At 51.9% G+C, this 20,431-nt stretch overlaps 1 protein-coding gene across 1 annotated transcript in view; it reads left to right on the plus strand.

The window, feature by feature from the left end:
• Window positions 1–4,942, plus strand: part of PRKN (parkin RBR E3 ubiquitin protein ligase) — a 1,179,505-nt gene extending 1,174,563 nt beyond the window's left edge. The window contains exons 11-12 of the mRNA XM_058656181.1: window positions 1,295–1,412; window positions 4,815–4,942. Coding sequence (XP_058512164.1) covers window positions 1,295–1,412; window positions 4,815–4,927 — 231 coding nt within the window. The 3' untranslated portion in view covers window positions 4,928–4,942. The remainder of the gene's footprint in view (window positions 1–1,294; window positions 1,413–4,814) is intronic.
• The last annotated feature ends 15,489 nt before the right edge of the window (window positions 4,943–20,431 follow it).

Consider the following 20,431-nt stretch of genomic DNA (forward strand, 5'->3'; position numbering starts at 1 on the left):
CTGGACCCCACCGAGCTGGCACAAGAAGCCAAGACAGGAGACCCTCAGCCCTCCTTCTCCCGGGTGATCTGGCTGGGACCCAGAGCTGCCAGTAACAGCACGTCTGGGTGTGTGTGCTGGCCATGGGCCGCTGGCCTCGGTCACGGAGTTCACCATCTCATTACCATCCCCTGGGTAGGCAGAGACACCTGCCCCTGAGCGCTAAGGTCCAGCAGGCACGTAAGGGGAACAGGTGCACTATGGCCGTGACTCTGCATTCCCCGGGAAGGCGCTGGTGAGACAGGGTCAGCTGACTGTGTGTAGGCTTGGGGTGGTGGGCATTGTTTCTCTGGGGGGGCACCTGGCCCTGCGGTGATGGTGGCCTGGAGCGTGAAGGTCTCCTGCAGGGGTGGGTGTGGGCCCCCGCGGGAGATGCCCTGCCTAGGAGGAGCTGCCCCTCCCAGGCCAGCAAGGCCCTGCCAACATCCATCAGAAGTGGCAGACAGGTACTGAGCGGGCCGGCCAATCAGGGCACGCGCTTACGGACCCGCCCTGAAGCAACCCTCTTCACACCCAGCTTTATTCAAGATGTATTTATTTTACTTGAAAGAGTTACAGAGAGAGGAGAGACAGAGAGAAAAACCTTCTATCGACTGCTCCACTCCCCAGGTGGTCTCAATGACTGAGCTGGTCCAAAACCAAGAGCCAGGAGCTTTCTTCCAGGTCTCCCGTGTGAGCGCAGGATTCCAGGCTTTAGGCCATCCTCTAACGCTTTCCCAGGCGGGCAGCAGGGAGGCAGATCAGAAGTGAGATAGCCAGGACTTACACCAGCACCCATATAGGATGCTAATGCTAAGAGCATCAGCATGTTACACCAGCACACCGGCCCCAGCCCCAGCTTTGTCACTGCGCTCTCAGCTGAGGCATAAATATAGCTACTTCTCCTTCAGAGCTTCATTTATAAAAAACCAAAGAGTTTTAACACCTCCCAGAAATGATGGCGGGTCTGAAGGTGAGGTAGCAGCCGCTGGACTCGTCGTCCCTGGGGTGAGGCATTCCGCGTAGCAGATCCCCTAAAGGAACCCAAGGAGCTGTGCTCCTGGTCCAGAATAAGTCACAGTCAGCCGGGAACAGAACACGCCAGGTGCTCCTTCCACACGCCCTCAGGAGAGCTCTGGCTCCTCCCGTCCCTGCCGTCTGCCCGCCCTTGGGCCATGCGCCAGGGCTGTGTGTCACACGGCTGTCCATGCTCGCGCATCCTCACTGTCCCCCTGCACCGGGAACGCTGACACGCCTCCTCCGTCTGTCTCCCCAGGCCTACAGGGTCGACGAGAGGGCCGCTGAGCAAGCCCGCTGGGAGGAGGCCTCCAAGGAAACCATCCAGAAGACCACCAAGCCCTGCCCACGGTGCCACGTGCCCGTGGAGAAGAACGGTGAGGCGGGCCCTGCCCGGGGAGGATGAGCTGCAGACTCACGGCTGTCCACAGGGCTCGGTGGGACCAGTGTGACTCGGCTGTGGCTCTCAGCTCTCCCCTTCAGGCTTTTTAACCCAAGTCACAAATCTCGCCTTGTTCCTGCGACATCTCCCCGGAGGGAACTAAGGCTCTGGGCCCTGGTGGGAGGGAACCAGAGCTTTATTATCTTTCTCTCTTTTCTTCTTTCATCTGTTTTAAATTTTTCTGAATTTATTTCCTTGAACAGCAGAGAGAGAACATCTTCCGTCTGCTGACTCACTCCCCAAATGCTTGCAGCAGCCATAGCTAGAGCCAGGCCACAGACAGAAGCCAGAACTCCATCATGGTCCCCCGCCTGGGCGGCAAGGAGCTCAGGCTCTGGGCAGGCGTGGCAGGTGTGTCACGCAGCAAGCAGCTTCCGGCTGTGGCCCACGCTGGCCCCAGGGCATCCTGCATTTCCTACCAGGGGCCTCACTCTGCCTGCCTGGCACACTGCTGGGATATGAGCCACTCTGTTCCCGAGCCAAGTTCCTTTTTCCCTTTCCAGGCATTGCTGTCCCCTGGCTGTGGGAGACAGCCAGGCATTGCCCACCCATGCAGTGCCTGCTCTTGGCGTCTCCTGGGTGTTCCTGCAGGCCTTTTCCAGTGGGTGCTCAGAGACCGAAATGGAATTTAGGCTGGGGACTCCCACCCCTGCCGCTCACCCTCCCAAGCCCATGTACCCTGTGACCCAGGCTGTCCGTGCCGCTCCCACCAACTTGCTGTGCGGTTTGAGCGCAGTCATGACCCGCCCCCTGCCAGCCCCTCTCCCCACCCCAGAAATGCTGCTCCCAGTTACTGCTGTTCTTGCTGCACAAGAATACTTCACGAGCAAGTTCTTGGCTTTCAGGCAGATAGTGGGTGTCTGTGCGGTTGGGAAGCGAGGACAGAGGTATGGGACATGGCTCAGGATATGTGGCTGGCCCGGCCAGCGGCTGTGGTCTCTTCCTTCTTCTCTGGTGGCCTCTCACCCGCTTTGTGGCTGCCCGGGATGGCCCTGTCACCACCTGCCATCCTCCTGTGGCCTGCCCAGCTCTGCACCATTAGCTCAGTCTACCCCCTGGCCTGTACTCACTGTACCCCTTGGGTCTGCGCCACTCCCACTGAGTGACCGTGACGCTCTGCCACCATCCATCCCGGACACATCCGGCACAGGCAACATGCTCGGAGCCCTTCCTAAATGTGTTGCATGTGTGTGGGCATGTGAGTAGGAGAGGATCCCAAATGCCAGCAAAACCGAGCACCAGATGTAGCTTTTCCCACGGTCTCTGTATTGAATTATCAACAGCCTGGGTGGTCAGTGGCCAACAGCTGGCCAGCTGTGCAGGATCTCAGAGTGGTGGGAGCAGGCTTGGCGGGGTCCACAATGCTAGCTCTGAAGCAACAGTGTCCTGGGGACAGAGAATTGACCCTGTGAGCCTCCATCATCTCTCCTCGGGCTGGAGTGCCATTGGGGAGCCAGTGGCTGGCCTGCTCCTGCTGGAACGGACAGCAGTGGCAAGCTCAGGGAGTGGGCAAGTGGAAGGGCGGGCGTCGGGGGGAGTCGCACTGCAGCCCAAACCTCAGACTTAAATGCCTCTCCCCCGGCACGCTGCGCTATCCTATTAGTCACACCGTAACTGTACAACCATTAAATGTGCCTTGAAAATGACTCATTCCTAAAAGGAAACTATTTCAGAGGTACTATGGGATGTCTCCTGCATTTTTCACATACCTGTAGCATTTTCTGATCTTTGAAACCAAGCAGAAGGAGGCAGGAAAGTGGGGCCTTTTCAACATGCCCTTGTTACCCGGACACAAACACAGTCAGATGTATTTCAAGTTAGTGGCTGTTCTCACGCTAGGATCATAATAGTAAAAATAAGGTCCTACTGGAGTAGTTCCTTGGACAATATGGAAAGAGGAAAAAAAGAGAAATGAAGAGATAGTTAGCAAAATCGAACAATGGAGCAGATTCGGTGCCATGTAGAATTTAAAAAAAACAGTGTTTGCCTGAGTTATCCAGAAAACTCGATCAACAGCAGTTCTGTACCTACAGCATCCTCCAAACAGCATCCTCTTCACCAGCAGGGAGGTGAGCACATGCAAAAGCAGCCCCAAATAGGGGCGCTGACTGGCCCCTGACTGGTCACTATGCCACTTGGGCCCCTGTAACCCGTGGGCGATGGCGGCATTCAAGTACTCGCTCCGCTCTCACTCCCAGCTTCCCGTTGAGCTAGCCTGGGGGGCAGCACTGTTTTGAGTAACTGGATCGCTGCTCCCCACGTGGGAGACCCAGAAGGAGCTCCAGACGTCCAGCTTCAGCACTTGGAGTTGTTGTATTTGGAGGAATAATCCGAATCTATGCATTTATTTTATTGATTGATAATTTTTTATTTTTATTTTTCATGATATAATTCCTTAGGCTCAGGGATTTCCCCTCTAGCCTTCCCCCAACTGCTCCTCCACCGACTGCTTGCCCGTATCTTGTAACAATAGTTCAGTCCTTCAACAACAGTCACAAGCCCATCATTCTGCTATTGAAGTGTATCCTGACATTGTACGCACAGTAATATGAAGCCCAGCATTCTAGTGTCAAGACAGATTTCACAGTTTCATTGGAGTCTGTGTCTTATCCAGACGTACAGATTCGTGCTGTAATGTATCTCCTCTTCAGAGCATACTTGCCTACATTTTACAGACGCTCTATAAATGTCTCTATATATGTGCTTAGCTATGTAGCCATTGATCTTGTATTTTGCAGGAAGGTTGTCTCGTATCAGAGAGAACATAGGTTATTTGTCCTTTTGGCATTGGTTTATTTCACTGAGCATAATAATCTCTAATAGGACCATTTTGATCAAATGGTAGAATTTCATTATTTTTAGTGGCTGGGTAGTATTCCATAGAGCAGCTGTATTAGTTTCTTCATCCATTCCTCTTTTGATGGGCATCTGGGTTGTTTCCATGTCCTTACTATTGTACATTATGCTGCTGTGAATATAGAATTACAGGTCACTTCCTCATGTGCAATCTCACTTCCTTTGGCATTGCCAGAAGCAGGAGAGCTGGGTCATATGGTAGCTGCAGTTTCAGCTCCCTTAGCATTTTCCAAATGGACTTATAGTGACTCTCCCACCCACAGTGAAGTCAGGCAGGTTTCATCTGTTGCTTAATGAATGTCCCAGCGTCAGAGTTCTGCTTGTTAGCCCCAGCTCAGGTTCCCTCTGCCTCGGTTGCATCCATGTTTGTTCATGGAGAAAGCGAATGCCAGCCGGGCGTGTTGTGGGTCAGCAGTGTGGCGTTGAGGGTCCTCCCAGCAATGCCCGTGAACCCACTGAACTCTGTCCTTTGTCCCCACAGGAGGATGCATGCACATGAAGTGTCCGCAGCCCCAGTGCCGACTTGAGTGGTGCTGGCACTGCAGCTGTGAGTGGAACCGTACCTGCATGGGCGACCACTGGTTCGATGTGTAGCTGGGCACCGCTGCCCCCACGGCCACCTTGTTGGAAAAGCACAGCATGCTGATTTCATCCATGGCTTTTCACCCTTCACACACATGTGCACACACACACACACACACAAACACATACACACATGCTGAGTTCTCTCTAAAAGTAGAACATCATGGGCTCCAGGACCCTTTGCGCTACATCCATGGCAAGCAGCAGAGCTGACTGGGACCCACACGAGGGACTGGCAGGCCCCAGGATTATGGCACAGCGATGCCACAGCACATTACAGAGGCTTCTCACGCTCCATTTCCAACGTTTCACTTTTAGTAAACACCATGAAATAGCCGCTGGCGAAGCAGAGGATCATCCCCGGGACGGCTCGCTGTGGTTCTTTGTCACTAACTGTGACAGAGACCCAAACCTGTGTTCATCTCTTTGTAAGAGCAGTGCACTTGTGAATTTTCGCACATAGCTTCTGTTCCCCAGGAACCCTGGGCAGCAATCAAAACCACCTGCTCATCCCCACACGCCTCCAGGTTCTTTGTAAAGGACCCTAAGTAAGAAGCATTAACTGCTGGTCAATTAAATGAGGAAATGCTGAGCTCATTTGAGAGTTGAAAGTTTACAGGGCGGGAAGGAAGTCAAAACTCAATCAGCTTCATTCCGCTTAATCGCTGGGGTCTTCAAGATAATGGGTTTCTCTGGGAACGATAGAGAATCATCACTTACTCCTCAGGACTCACACCAGGAGCTCCACGGTCAGTCTGTTTCATGGTGGCATGCAGTGTTCACAGGACACAGGCCATGGCTCTGGAACTGTCAGCAAGGAGCATGTCCAAGGCTGTGGACACACCCACGTGCCCCAAGGGCCGGTGCTCCCTCCCCGTGCAATCCTAGATGGAGGGCCCTGCTCTCAGAACCACACACACTCGTGGTCACTATCACTCCCACTAACACGGATGGATTGCATCCAAGTGTCAGTCAGATGAGGCGTTCGCAGCGCCGAAGGGTCTACACCATATTCAAGAATCTGCATCTTCCACCACACAGAGTACAGGGGCCGTGTAGACAGGACCCTCTGCAGGCCACACAGCGAGGACGTCTGTCGCTCCTGCCTAAAGTGCCTCAGCTGGGCTATGCCTTCACACAGTGACAATCCCTCCTGGCTCCCATTCCCCGCTCATCGGGGCACTGTGGGGCTCTGGTGCCATGTCCCGCAGCCTGGACAATGACACACAGTTGCACCTGAGGCCATGGGGAAATGCTGGAGGCGATGGGTTCCATGTGGGCACTGGGCCCAAGTGCCCAGTCAGGGCACCGTCAAGGCTTCGCATCACAACAGGCTGGTCATTTCAGCTCAGCTCCTCCCACTGCCCCGGGCATGACAGAGGAGAGAGCTGGGCATCTTTGCAACCCACAGCTTGGGTTCCTCCCAAGATGATCCTTTTGGGACAGTCACCTTCTACCTCTGCAAGGGCTACTGGACACACCACAGGGTCCAGGAGCTGCTGGACCATCCCGGTGGTCTCTGTCCCTACCTGGGCCTTCCTGGGTGATCTCTTCTTCCTGCCTAGTAGCAGGAATCTTTTCTTTCTTGTTTTCCCTTGAGAATAGAACAGTGATGCTTAAGGTAGGATTTTAAAATCTCGGCGCTGTACACGAACACGAATGCCACGCAATCTGAGCATGGAGTGTGAATGGTGTGCCTGATGGGGGCATATTAGAAGAATGGAAATACAATCTTTTGTGCAAGAGCCCTTATTTTCCCCACCCCCACTCCCCAAGAAATGTGCTAAGAAGTCTCTGATGGCTGTGTCTAAGGTTTGTGCTCAAGTTGACAATAAAAGCATCCAAAGAGCTGTGTCGTTGGCTTTGAGGATTTGTTTTCAATCAGCATTGACCATGTGGGAGGGAAGCGCCGCTGTCCCAGGGGGCACAGAAGAATCGCCTGGTGATAAAATGGCCATTTTTATCTCTGTTCCCAGCTCCAACTCAGCCTGACAGCTTCTAATTTTAAAATGAGGTCATCACAATTTGCAAGGACCCTGAGAAGCAGGTGCTTGTGCCCAAAAGTAGCAGAAGGTTTCTGATGGGCGTCAGAAAGCGCAGTCGCGTTAGGAAGGATTTCTTGCCTGACATTTTGGAAGACTTGCGTGACTTTGTTCTCGATCCAAGGGTGTTGACCCTGCGTTTTCATGAACTGTCTTAGCAGCCATGAGTGCACGCTGGAGTGATGTGAGTGCCATTTTAATTTAATTTTGGTTATCTGCAAGGCTGAGAGACCGGGAGTGAAAGAGCTCCCATCTGCTGTTTTCACTCCCCAGATGCCCACAATAAAATGCTAGAGCTGGGTCAAGCTAAAGCCAGGGACTGGGGCCTCAGCCTGGGACTCCCACATGGGTGGCATGGGCCCAACTTCTTGAGCCTTCGCCTCCTGCCTCCCACGTGCACCAGGCTGGGATCCGAAGCAAAGAGAACACAGACCCAGGCTCTCTGATGTGGGTGGGAGCAACACCTTACCCACCATACCAGACCTGGCCCTGAAGTGCAACACTCCTGTAAGGACGCGAGTCAAGCAATACACACCCAAGGCCCCTGGGTGCTTAACACTACAGGTGGCACACAAGAAATCCAAAGGATGGCATGACCCAGGGCCTGGTGTGGACACAGTCCCAGGGAGTGAGGTGTGTGTCCTGAGACGGGAGTGGAATCGCCACCTCCATCCCCCACCTGTGTGTGAGCATCTGCCTCATCGGGCTGCTGGGATGGCTTATTGAATTGAGTCGCTTAGAACGGTACCTAGTGCACAGTGAACTGCTCACTGTTATTAATGGAAGAACAAGTCAACAGCAGCATCAGAACGAGCTAACCCAAAAGCCTGAAACGAATGTGAGTGTCTTGACTGGTGCCAAGTGCAAAATGGGACCATATCTGTTTATTTGAACTTTAGCCAATTCATGGTAGATACAGGGGTGAGTCGTGTGGGTTTTACGTTGTCAGGGTCTTCCACACCTGGTCCCAGAGGTTTGGCTGGAGAGCCGAGTTGGAAGCTGCGCTAACTGCGTTATTTATGTGTGCACGCACATGCAGAGGACAGCCACTGTGTCAATGAAAGAACTAACATTTTGGCTGCATGTGGGTAAGCATGCCTGTGAAGAGACAAGCCAGACGCTGTAGGTGATGCCAGCAGTTACCGGGGACGTGAGTGCAGACCAACACCACCACCCCTAGGAGACAGCTCCTGTCAGCACAGAGAATACTGATGCTCAAATTCTCCTTTAAAAAAATCATATTTCTAAGTAACATTGATTCAGGCACAGGTATTGGCTGCCCAGGCATAGGTATGTAAGAGTTGTGTGTGTGACTGCAGTTTGGGAAATTATGAAAAAGAAAGCAGGGAGTGACGTCTGGGACGGCCTGCCTGACCACAGATCGGAGGCCTGGGCTTGCAGACCCCCGGGATTCCTCGCCCTCAGCAGCTACTGCCACTGCCTGGAGACGTGGCTGGACCCAAGATGACTACACACACTGGCCCAGCTGGTAAGAGGAGAAGATGTGGAAGGCTGAAGGGTGAGTGCATGACAAGTCTGCTCAGTGAGAAGGGCGCCCCCTGCTGTCACCATGCTTCCCATTCTGTGGAATTACGTCTCCGCAGCTCTGTCCTCACCCTTGGCTGGCTGGCGCCTGGGTGCAGGTTCATCAACCTCTCCACCACATCTCCACCTAGGCGCCCCTCTGCATGTCCTGCCCCAAGCGTAGCGTTGTACATGTGAACTTTAACCTCTTACGTACTTAACCCCACCCCACTAGGGACAGATATGGAGGACAACAGTCTGCGCTCACCACAGTGCAACTGGGACCAGGCCAGGCACCTGCCGGATGTCATGGCAATAGAGTTGCCTTTGGAATTCTGAGCTCATCTATGTGGGAAATCAAGCTGTGCATGGAGCTTCCAAATGCAGCCAGGACTTAGCTGCACTTCCTTGTCAGCATCACCTGGCCAGGTGCACCTGCTCCATTAAAGGTAAGGATGGCCCAGTTGGAAACCCTGGCTCTCAGATCATGGTACCCTTAATTCCCAAGGTGCCAGCAATGCATGGTACAAGGGGCCTGACCTTGAACTACCTCCCTCACACACTCAGTGGCCCAGCTAAGATCACCTCAACCGCACTCCAGGTCATTATGAAAGCCCCCAGAACCCGACACAGGCCAACGCAGATGGAAAAATCTACAGTTCTTGGATTCTCCAGTTCAAACTCAGAGAGTGACTTGAATGTATTGTTGAGATGCTATTTAGTATCTATCACATTTCCACACAGTAGTTCTGTCCCACAAAATGTTCCTTATATTTTTGCTTTATTTTGCTGCAAATATCATGTTACTGCATGTTGCTTACACAAGGTAAAAAGAAGGAGTTAAAATAAAACCCACCCTCCAGAATGAATTACTTTGCCTCTTGTTTCCACTTAAGAACACATGTCAATAGATTTATAAAATGACAGCTTTTCAAAGCATCCCTGTGGTCTGTATCTACCGTACTTGAATGCTTCTTTAAATGCCCAGATCTAATCAAAAAGCCTTCTTTTTTCTCTGTGAGCAGTCATATAAATGCTTACATGTGGAAACCTGTACCAGATGTAAACATGTGTATGATGCAATGCTCAGTGACAGAGCTGGTCAAAGCTTTGTGCATTCTCTAATTGCAGTTAGATTTTTTTATATATATAAAGCAAGTTTCTGTGAGCAGTACCTGCAGGATCACATGGGTTTCCTGTGCACTCCTATGCTAAAATGCTGCCCCCCAAGGTGATGACAGAGTCACATGGAATTAGCACCCTCACAGAAGAGGTGAGCGAGAGAACCCCCCGTTCGCCCTCTCACCAAAGACACCATGAGAAGGCGCCACCTCTGGACTGGGCGTCAGTGAGCACCTTGACCCGGGTTTGGAGCTTTCAGAGGATCATGTTTCCGTTATTCTAAGGGCACCCTTTGGTGGCGTGTTGCTAGCACAGCCAGAACAGTCTAGGGTTGGACCCACTGAGAGGCAGCTTCCTGCGGGGAGAAGCACCGAGGCGAGTTTGTACTCGTCTCCCCTGCCTTTATGGCAAAGTGACAACAGCATTTACAGTAGGATCGTCTTAATGTCCGTGACGCTTGAAGGTGCCCATATCTCCTACCGCTTAGCAGCAAAGATTTCCCAATAAAAGTCTGCTCTCTGATGACCTGAACTTTAGCAAAATGATTGTGAACCCTAGCAAAGGCCTCCCACTGCTTCTTTCAAAGGAATTTTTGCTAAATGAATTTGAGAAAAGATGGGGCAATGTGCAAACGATTGAATTTCCATCTCCCTGGCTGCTAAGCGTGGCATTTCATGACATTTCCATGTATGCTGGAATGGAGTGGACACCTCCCTGCCCCACTGAAAATATGAGAGGCACCAGGAAGTAGCCGGGCACCAACAGGCCTGCTGTGGGCACCGCAGCCATCAGCCCAGCCTGGCTACATGGGCCGCTCCCACTCATTCCTCTGCAGGTTGCCTCTGAAACCCACCTGACTCTCCCTCAGCCAAACAAACCAAGACGCCGAGGTCTCTGACACCAATGCCTCCCAGAGGGGCTTGTCCAGGAGGGGATGAGTGGCATCATTGGCATGCCCCGTTTAGTCCCCCAGGGATCCACCCAAGGTGCATGGGGGTCTGCCCTCTGTTGGCACCCGGCTGCGTTTGCTGGACCCTTTTTCATAAAAGCGTTCAGGATTGCTGATTTCCTGTGATTCCAGCAGATTCGTTACATTGGGTGGAAGGGTAATCCTGTTCCTCCCCCCTGCATGGTGAGCTCCTTGTAGGTCTCCAGGCGTGGCATGTTCTTCCCACACGCAGCTTGCTCCCTCGCCACCAGCAGGCCTTGCCACTTGCCCAAGGAGCTTCCCGAGCCAGCGCAAGTCCAGCTTTCCATGAGCCTTCCAAGGAGCTCGTCCCTGTGAAAAGGTCTGATTGCCTGCAGGATAAGCTCACAATGGCTGCTCCCTGTCGGGCTTGCTGGCTTGCAGGACACCGGAGTCCTTGAAGAGGACGTTCCCGGCCCACCTGCCAAAGCCCAGCTCCCTGGGATCTGCTGAAGCACTTGATCCCATGGTGCCTGGGCAGGTGGAGCCGCCCCTGCCAAGTGCCATGGCCATGCTATTGCTCCTAAGGTGTGGGTGACAGAAGTCATTGCTGTTTCATCTTCTTGCCTTTCCCTCTTAGAAGCACAAGGTGAAATTTCGTTTGTTGGTAGGCAGGCTTCCCCTCGCTTTTTGTCTTAGTGACCCAAGCATCTTTTCCTAAATAATAGGATGTACGAAGCCTTCCAGCAGTTGGATCTTTCCTGCTGCCCACTGCGCTTCCTCCAGTGATGTGGCAAATGAGAGCCAGTGCAGTATCATTTCAACAATGGCAGGAGCTTTGCCTCGGTCCTGTGTGTGTGATGGTAGCTCTGAGCCCAGGCAAGTGGAGCTGGCAGCATCCAGGGACTCTCGTGTGGAGTGGAGCGCACACTGTTGGTGAGTAGCTGTGGGCGTGGCTCACTCAGTGGACCTCCAGTTGTTGAGGAGTACCTGACAACTGCTTGTGGTTGTATCATCAGGCCCCAGGGGTCCCCAGAAAGGAGTGACAAAGGCACATCGACAAGCTCTGGTGATTCCTGGGCTAACTGCCTAAGGACGGCAACGCGTTTCCTTGAACTGCTTACCAATACTCACCGCTGTCCCTGAGGGTGACACGGATGGCAGAGATGGAAGCAGGTAATGGGGACGACCATTGCAGAGTTGGCCATGGCTGTGTAGGGAACCCTGCTCACCAGAAAGGGCTCTGGCAAAGGCAGCACTCAAGCAAGCAAGGAAGCCAGGAGCTGAAGTGGGTTAGTGACTCCCAGGTGCCAGAGACCAGAGAGCAAACAACATGGGCTTTGCAGGCGTAAGTCTGTCAAAACTATGCAAATGCCGCAGGTTAAGCCACCGTCTGTAAACACTAGCATCCCACGCGGGCCCAAGCAAGTCCTGGCTGCTCTACTTCTCGTCCAGATGCCTGCCAAGGCACCTGACCAAGCAGCAGGACTTGGGTCCTGTCAGCCATGTGGAAATCCAGGTGGAGCTCCAGGCCCTTGGCTTCAGCCTGGCACAGCCCCAGCCACTGGGACCATTTGGGAAATAATCAGCAAATGAGAGATTGTTCCTGCTCTCACTCTTGCTCTGTTGATCATTGTCTCTCCACAACTTTGCCTTTCAAATGAATACATCTTTTCAAAAGATCGTTCAGAATAAATGATACAGCACAGCCTTTACAAAGCAAAAGCAGCCATAAACAGGATGCAAACACTTGTGGCTATTCTCGACCCAAGAATCAACCAACACAGGTGCCGATGGTGACATACACACATGCATCACAGTCCCTGGAAAACCTCCTGCCATTCCAAATGTGAAATCACAGGAAGAGAGATACACAAAACACCACAGTTAGCAGCTCGGCAAGTAACTCTTGAGCACCAAGATGAGCTGAGGGCCCGATTCCCTGGGTTCAGCATTCCTCTGGGCCTGCAGACAAGACCAAGCCAGGCATCTCACATAGCAGCAGATCTTGTAGAAGCTGTGCTAGGTCAAGGTCTGGCTTGGGGAGTTTCCTAAGGGCAGGTTGGGCAAGAGTGAGTGGGAGCCAGTGAGGGACCGTGGGAGGGAAGATGCAGGGCACGGGTCAGTACAGCTGCTTCCCTCAGAGGAGGAGCAGGGACTGGGAGAGGCAGACATGGGCCAGCTTCAAAGCCAGCTGAGCTGGAGGGTGTCGGCTTTGTCTTGCAGGTGATGGGAAACAGTCAGGGGAAGACACAAAGGAAGCAACAAGCAGTTAGCAGTGTAGAAAGATCATTGCATAGGCCATGGCTAAAAGGATATGGACAGAGAGAGAGCTGAGACAGAGGAGCTTAGAGCCAGAAGCCAGGCAGCGGGCAGCAGCCTCATCGGGCAGCGCTGCTGTCCTACACCCTACCAGGCCCCGTTATGTAGGATGTTAAAATTAGGTGAAGCTGGGTGCCGTGTACAATGGAATACTCTCTCTACCTGCAAAATTTCCATAAATCCAAAATCACTCTGAAAGTTAAGGGCTTCAAATTTTTAAAAAGTTGTGGAATTTGGTCATCAGTGGGTTAGGTTAAAGGAATCAGAGAGAAGCCCAGGCTGGGTCCTTGTCCTTTGCCCCTTGCCTCTGGAGCCTGGGGAACCAGGAAAGCAGTGGTTCCTGCAGCTCTGGGCCAACCATGCCTGCTGCTAGGAAACATCTCAGGAAATAGCTGAGTCTTAGGAGGCACATCCCCAGAGGCACGCTCTGTGTAGCACTCTGCACTTCCTAAAAAGAATTTCTAATCCAGACCTCTCAAAATAACAAATTTCAGGCACCTTAATACATCTTCATGTGTCACCCTTGATGAAATACCTGGACAAGCCACCTCTGCCAGAGAGAGGTTCGTGTGGTTCACAGAGGTTCCTGTTGGTCACAGCTCAAGGTGGAGGGATCCCATGGGGCTCTTCTCTGATGAGGGCCGTGCATGGCAAGGGTAGAGTACCTGGAGCAGAGAGAGGCTGACTCTCACACACCCCCCTCTCACCAGAATCACCTCCCAAGGCATGCCCAGGGCCTTAGGGCCTTCCTCCAGGCCCACCTGCTAAACACCCTAATTGCATCAACTTTCCCCCCTCTTAGCACCACTAACCTACTTTCATGAATGCATGCTCCAAATAGGGTTTAAACCAAGTCATCAAAATTAACTCAAAGAATTGACCAAAGAATTGACCTTAAACCATGTGTGCAAGATCAAACACGTGTTTCTAGTCATTCGCTGCACATCATTTTAGAATAAACAGCCTCCTTCCCAGCGAATCATCTGATTACCTGATTGTAAGTGAATGTATTCTTCAGTGAGAGTGGACAGGGGTCGTGGCCGGTGGCCATGTGCTGAGCAGCAGCTCTCCCTGGGCCAAATCAAAGACAGGATTAATGAAAAGGAAGCAAGCAAACCTGGAGGAATTGTTCACAGCACTGAAAGTGGGCAGGGAGTGAGGTAGAATGTTGGGGAAGGGAGGGTGGAAGACGGGCATGCTCACTCGCCTTTGCAGAGCAAAGCCAATCCAGATTGTCTAAAAGGAGAAAATGTGGCAAAAGGAAGGTAGTCTTACTCTCTGGGTGGTGATTGCAACCCTCTGACGCTACTTTAGAAACCATCATATCTTGTGAAGGAATATTTATATATGCTTCCGCTCAGCCGTTCATTCCATCATACTTCATCTTCTTCCGCTCCCCTTCCCAGGTTAAAAAAAATAATGAAAACAAGCAGGAAAAGAGAGCCCTCTCATCTGAGTCCTTTTTTATTAGAACAAAATTCTGATTTGCAGTCATAGATCCTTCCTTGAGCGCTCGGCCAAGGTCGACTATTGGAGTGCTGCTTACCATAGCAAGGCTGGCGGTGAGATTTGGGGGGGACTTTTTATCTGTATAATTTTTCAGATTACTTGGAAACTTTTGTAACAAGAATGCCTCTTGGGCCTGACATGATGGCGTAGTGGTTAAAGTCCTCGCCTTACACGCCTGGGGTTCCCATATGGTCGTCGGTTCTGATCCCGGTGGCCCTACTTCCCATCCAGCTCTCTGCTTGTGGCCTGGGAAAGCAGTTGAGGACAGTCCAAAGCCTTGGGACTATGCACCCACGTGTGGGAGACCCAGAAGAGCTCCTGGCTTTGGATTGGCTCAGCTCCAGCCGTTGCGGTCACTTGGGGAGTGAACCATCGGACGGAAGATCTTCCTCTCTCTCTTCTCTTCTCTGTATATCCACCTTTTAATAAAAATAAATAAATCTTAAAAAAGAAAAAAACAAAAATGCCTCTTTGTTCATAGACAGCAATGAAAAAGTCCAAGAGAGAAAGCCTGCAGGAGCCTACAGAGCAGCCTCGCTTACCGAGGTGTGCTGAGGCGTTCTCAGCGGGGCGCTGACAGTGTGTGGGTTGGTGTGAATGTGTCCACATAGGTCTGATTAGTGAGTTAATCACCACCAGAGCTCCTGAGGGCAGGACATTAGTTGTGGTCCAGCCATAGAATGGAAGATTTTTTGGCTATAAAGAGGAATGAGGCAGGGAAACGTGTTGCAACAATGATGAACCTTGAAAGCAGTGTGCTGCACGGAAGAAGCCAGGCCCAAGTGACTACCTATGAATTACACCTATGGCTCCCCACTTATACAAACTGTCCAAGCAGGCCAATGCACAGGGACAGGGAGTTGCTTGGTCGTTTGCCTGAGGTTGGGAGCAGGGAGTGGGAGTGGCTGGTGAGGGTTGCAGTTCTTCAGAGGGTAACAGAGGCATTCACACTGATGATACTGGTAGGCACACCACTCTGCAAACATTCTAGAAGCCATTAGCTCGTACACTGCAGCGGGTGGCATGTGTGTGTGGATTGCATCCCGGCAGAAATATGCCTAAAAAGAATGAGAAGGAGCAGAAGTAGAGAAACAAACAGGCTTGACCGTCACCTTTCGGAGACCTGGTGGGAAGAGATGTGAAGGTAAGTTTAATCTGCAAGCATATTTATGCCAGGAACCACAAGTTGTACACCCAGAGGAGTGACTGAATGTTCCAGAAAAGCAAGGGCAGGATTAACACAAGCACCAGCCCAAGCAAATAGGCTGGCCAGGGATCCGATAGGCACTCTGCTCATCATTGTCTCCATCCTTCAGGCCCCACCAGGGGGCTGGAGCATAGACCTGCCCTACACCGCTGTGGGCTGCAGGGGATGGGCTACCGGAGAGAATTTCCTTAGAAAGCATTAACATGGGACAGACACCAAAGTCCCCACCCATTCAAAACAAGGCTCTGGGCCCGGGTATTTGTTCTCTTCTGGAGAACAGCGATGGGAACAGGAAACCCTGGCACCTGCAGGACAGCGGCAGACCACGGAGACCCACAGTTTGCAGGCATTTCCAGCCCTGGGGATGACCTCTAAGCGTGCTCTTTGCCTTCGTGACAATGTGGCAACAGCACGTGACCCCGACTTCTGGTTAAAAACTAGGGCAGCTTTGTTCTCTTGGTGCTAGAACTCATACTTTAAAAAATAGTTTCCTAACCATCAGCTCTGATAACGCACACACCAAGAAAAACTAACCTTGAGTCTCCCAACACTCGCCTGCAATCGGCTGATAGATAAGACAGAAAGCACCTACATGATGCAAGTGGGAACAAAATTTTGGGCTTGAAAATCTGTGCCAGCTCCTGATGGGTCCCCTGGATCAAAGCTGACTTCATTTTCTACACAATTCTCCTTTTCACAACTTCAACCAAAATGTTTGGGAGTCACTTCTTTAGAAAAGAAAAGGTTTGCTTCAGGTCATGGTCAGGGGACTGGCCAGCCCCTAGTCCAGCATCTGATGAGAGCTGGTCATGGCAGGTGTAGAGGGTAACCCCCTGCTGGGGCAGGCAGCAGAGCAGACCTGGATGTGGCCGGTGCGCTGTGGGTTTACGCAGATGCTGGCAGCATGCCCATTGTCACCCCATACACACACTCTTGGTGACAACCCCAAGTGTCTCTAGACATTGCCAAAAATCACTCCCTGAGAGCACCCACACCCTGCCCTACTTCTACACGCCTGGATGTTTAGATACCGTGAGTTCAGATCTTCCCTTCAGAGTCACTCGGGTGGAGATCTGGCTGGTTTGTGATCCACATCTGTGGGCAGTCATCTTGTACAAGTCCTGGGTAAAGAGGGGCACCAGTAGAGGAGTGGCGCTGTGGAGAAAGCCCCCATGATTCTGGTAGTGAATAGTCAGCTGCACTTTTCACTCCAGGTGAGGTGGCATCGGGGTGGAGGTAAAAACCCACCATGGAGCCATTGGTGGCCTAGAGCACGCCCTCTGCCTGCCTGGGGCTGCCCCTTGCCGCAGAGAACCAAGGACTAACCTCAGGTTCTCTGGGACTCCTTCCCAGCCTTGACAAGACAACCCGGCTGTCCTCAGAACAGAAGTGCAGGCTCTTCCACAGCACATCCGCCAGCTCTGGGGGCCTGCTTGACCAAGCAGGACCATCTGTTTCTCAGCTCCATTTCCAAAAATGCGCAATGGCTGAAGTCCTGGCCTCGAACACGCGGGGACCCCATATGGGTGCCGATTCATGTTCCAGCAGCCCTGCTTCCCATCCAGCTCTCTGCTTGTGGCCTGGGAGAGTAGTCGAGGATGGCTCAAGGCCTTGGGACCCTGCACCTGCGAGTGGCAGACCCAGAAGAAGCTTCAGGCTCCTGGCTTCAGACCAGCTCAGCTCCAGCCATTGTGGCCACTTGGGGTGTGAAGCAATGGACCGAAGATCTTCCTCTCTCTGTCCCTCCTCCTCTCTGTATTTCTGGGTTTTCAACAAAAACAAATAAGAAAAAAAATGTGCAGATGTGTTTGTACTTCTATAGCTGAACTCACTCCCTGAGTAACAAAAGGGTGTGTCAAGAGCAGAATTGATCCATGTGGCCTTTTACCCAATATTACTTTCACAATCTCACGTTGATGACTGTTTTTAAAGCTTGCTCTCAGCTTGCACTCCTACGAGACAGACAGAACATTAACCCTGCTGCCTGATGGGAGTGCCTGACCAGCTGTGCCTCCCACCCAGCCCTGGGTGCTGATAGAAAGCCTCACTTGCTGAGATCCCAAATCTGCCACATGGAGTCGGTGCTCAGCCCGAGACACAGCGGTTCACTCCGCCCTGGCTGAAAGGTGGCCCCTGGGGGACTTCCTGGGCCAGGCAGTGTCAGTTTCCTGCACGGCTCACCTAAGGACACACTACTCTGCGAAAACCCTCTGGACTGGGAATGTAAGGAAAACAAAACACGAGGCAGCCTCCCTTGGCTGTTCTGCCGTTTCCGGGGGAACAAGGTCCATTTGCCGGGTAGGAGGAAAGCACAGAGCGAGCACCTTTCAGGCTCGCTGCCCTCAGCAGCACTTCTGTAAGTCTTCCTTCGGTTTAAATTGCGTTGTTTGTTTAAAACAGAGATGAGGTCTTCCATCAGCTGCTTCACTCCCCAAGTGCCTCAAATGCCCTGGACTGGGCCAGGCTAAAGCCAGGAGCTGGGAACCCAGTCTGGGTCCCCCAAGCGTAGCAGGAGCCCAACAACCCGGGCCTTCAGCTGCTACTTCTCAGGGCACACATTTACACGAAGCTTGAGTTGGGGATGGAGCCAAGCCCCCTGCGACAGGATGCAGACAGGCCCAACTGCATCTTGGGAGCTTTTCAATGTCCTACTTCCCTTACTGCGCTCTGAGCTTGGGTCTTCCCAGTGCCATGGGAGCCACATTCTCCTCTTGTATCCGAGAAGTCAGCGCTCTCATCAATGGCTACTTTCTGTATCAGCGATCGTGATTGTCCACTTTGCAAACATGTTGCTGGGTTTAGCAAGATGAAACGTGAGTAACATGATGTATAAAAATCACTCCGACATAATTGTTAGGTCCACCGCTCGAACATTAATCCTATCACTTATAGGAAGCCATTCTCTGGGACAATAAGATGAGAAAGGCGCGATGTGTTTTGTTGTCATTCATGCCCTTTGCCTCCAGCCAGGTAATAATCAAAGGACCAGCATGCAGGAGGAAGCCCTGGGGATTTAGTCTTGGGCTCTGCTGAGCAAGCACAGTGATGGAGAAAGGAAAGGAACACCCAGTTTGCTGTAGGATCTGGTACATACAGTTCACCTGCCAGAGCCACCAGGCTCCTTCCTCTTCATTTGATGAGCAGAAAAACCTTCCTCTCAGCCTGGCTCGGAGGTGTGGCTTCTTGAAAAGAAAGCCGCTCTTGACTAGACAACGGGTGATTGTCCTGCTGGGGAACGCTTTGTCACTGGACAATGAGCTTGGACCATCAGTCACGCCTACCCGCAGATGGCTTCAGATGTGAAACAAATGAGGCTTTCACCAGGACACATCACAGGGAGAGTTCTAGAAGGAACCCAGAGGGGGGAGGATGCAAAAATTCCCCCTCTGACCCGAAGAGTCAAATCTCAGGTTGTTCAAAGAAACTGGAGGAAAAAGGCCCAGAGGCACCGAGGAAATGTGTTCATAACTTGGAGTTTCCTACAAGAGTGATGCTTCTTAACACAACGCTTGGCGATCATGGCTTTGATGAGCCTGCAGGACATTTAGAGCAACTCCTTGCTGACCTATTTATGCTACAACCAGGGATGTGTTGGGCCATGATGCTCAGGACGTGGTGAAGGAAGAAAAGGGAAAGAACAAACTGAATGGGGAGAGATTGACACTCCGCTCTTCTAAGCTTGAATGCTGAGTCATCGTGACAGTGACCTGTTTTTGCTACAGTCCAATGTTCCCAACCCCTCTCTCCCATCCATCCCAAGGCCACTGGCAAAGGGGCATGCACAGCCCATGAGAAAATGCCAATGACCTCCCTGCCCTGGACACAGATGTCCCCAGCTCAAGGTCACTCTTTAAACCACAGTCTCTCCTGGAACTGACCTCTGTACACAGCCACCACCCAGCCAGGGAATGGGAGCCCGGCGGAATCCTCCTCCTGCCTGCCCGTGCTTGCTTGCAGGGCGGTGGCCTGGCTGCCCTTGAGGTGCAGGACACATGAAGAAGCAGGGACACCAGCCTGCTTCTTTTTGGCCAAGCTGCTGATTTTCTCAACCACTAGGGACTCAGTGTCCCCTAATAAAGTCCACAGCCACGGCTGCGAAGCACACCCTACCAGGGGCGAAACTTCAGTGTAGACTGGGAGAACTGGTGGGGGGAGTCACCCAAAGAGCCACCTGTCTTTTCCAGTGTGAAGAGGCACAGAGGGGGTCTCTCATCCATTCGCCCCCCCTCGTCCCTCCTTTCATTCAGTCATCTGGCACTCCCTCAGAGGTTTCCACTGGCATCGTCTTCTGGCAGACCCTGAGTTGGGCTAGCTAAGAACGGGTTCAGGGTCAGTGGCGTGGGGGCATGGGGCAGGGAAGAAACAAACGGGCAGATTTGAAAAATTTGAAAATCACCTCCTCTCTGAAAACAAAGCCACATAGAAGACAGTGGATCAGGGTCTAATTAGGGTCCAGTATTTTTTTTTTTATTAATTACATTGTATTATGTGACACAGTTTTATAGGTACTGGGATTCCCCCCACCCCTACCCTAACCCTCCCCCCATGGTGGATTCCTCCACCTTGTTGCAAAACCACAGTTCAAGTTCAGTTGAGATTCCTTCATTGCAAGCATATACCAAGCATAGAGTCCAAATAAGTTCAACAGCTTCTTGGGGTTCAGCAAAATTATGCCTCAATGCTATAAAAGGCTAAATATTATAGTGAAAATAGACACAAGACAGCTGAACAGTAATCTATAGCTATTTTAAGATGTATAGAACCCGGTTGTATTTAAACTAAAATTGAAATGTCAATAAAGTAGTCACAGGATGTGGTTAAGAACTTGCATTTATTTTTAACATATTGGTTACTCAATACTATGTCAATTAATTCCATAACGT

The sequence above is a fragment of the Ochotona princeps genome, chromosome 1 (genome assembly GCF_030435755.1).
Source record: "Ochotona princeps isolate mOchPri1 chromosome 1, mOchPri1.hap1, whole genome shotgun sequence".
NCBI lineage: Eukaryota > Metazoa > Chordata > Mammalia > Lagomorpha > Ochotonidae > Ochotona > Ochotona princeps.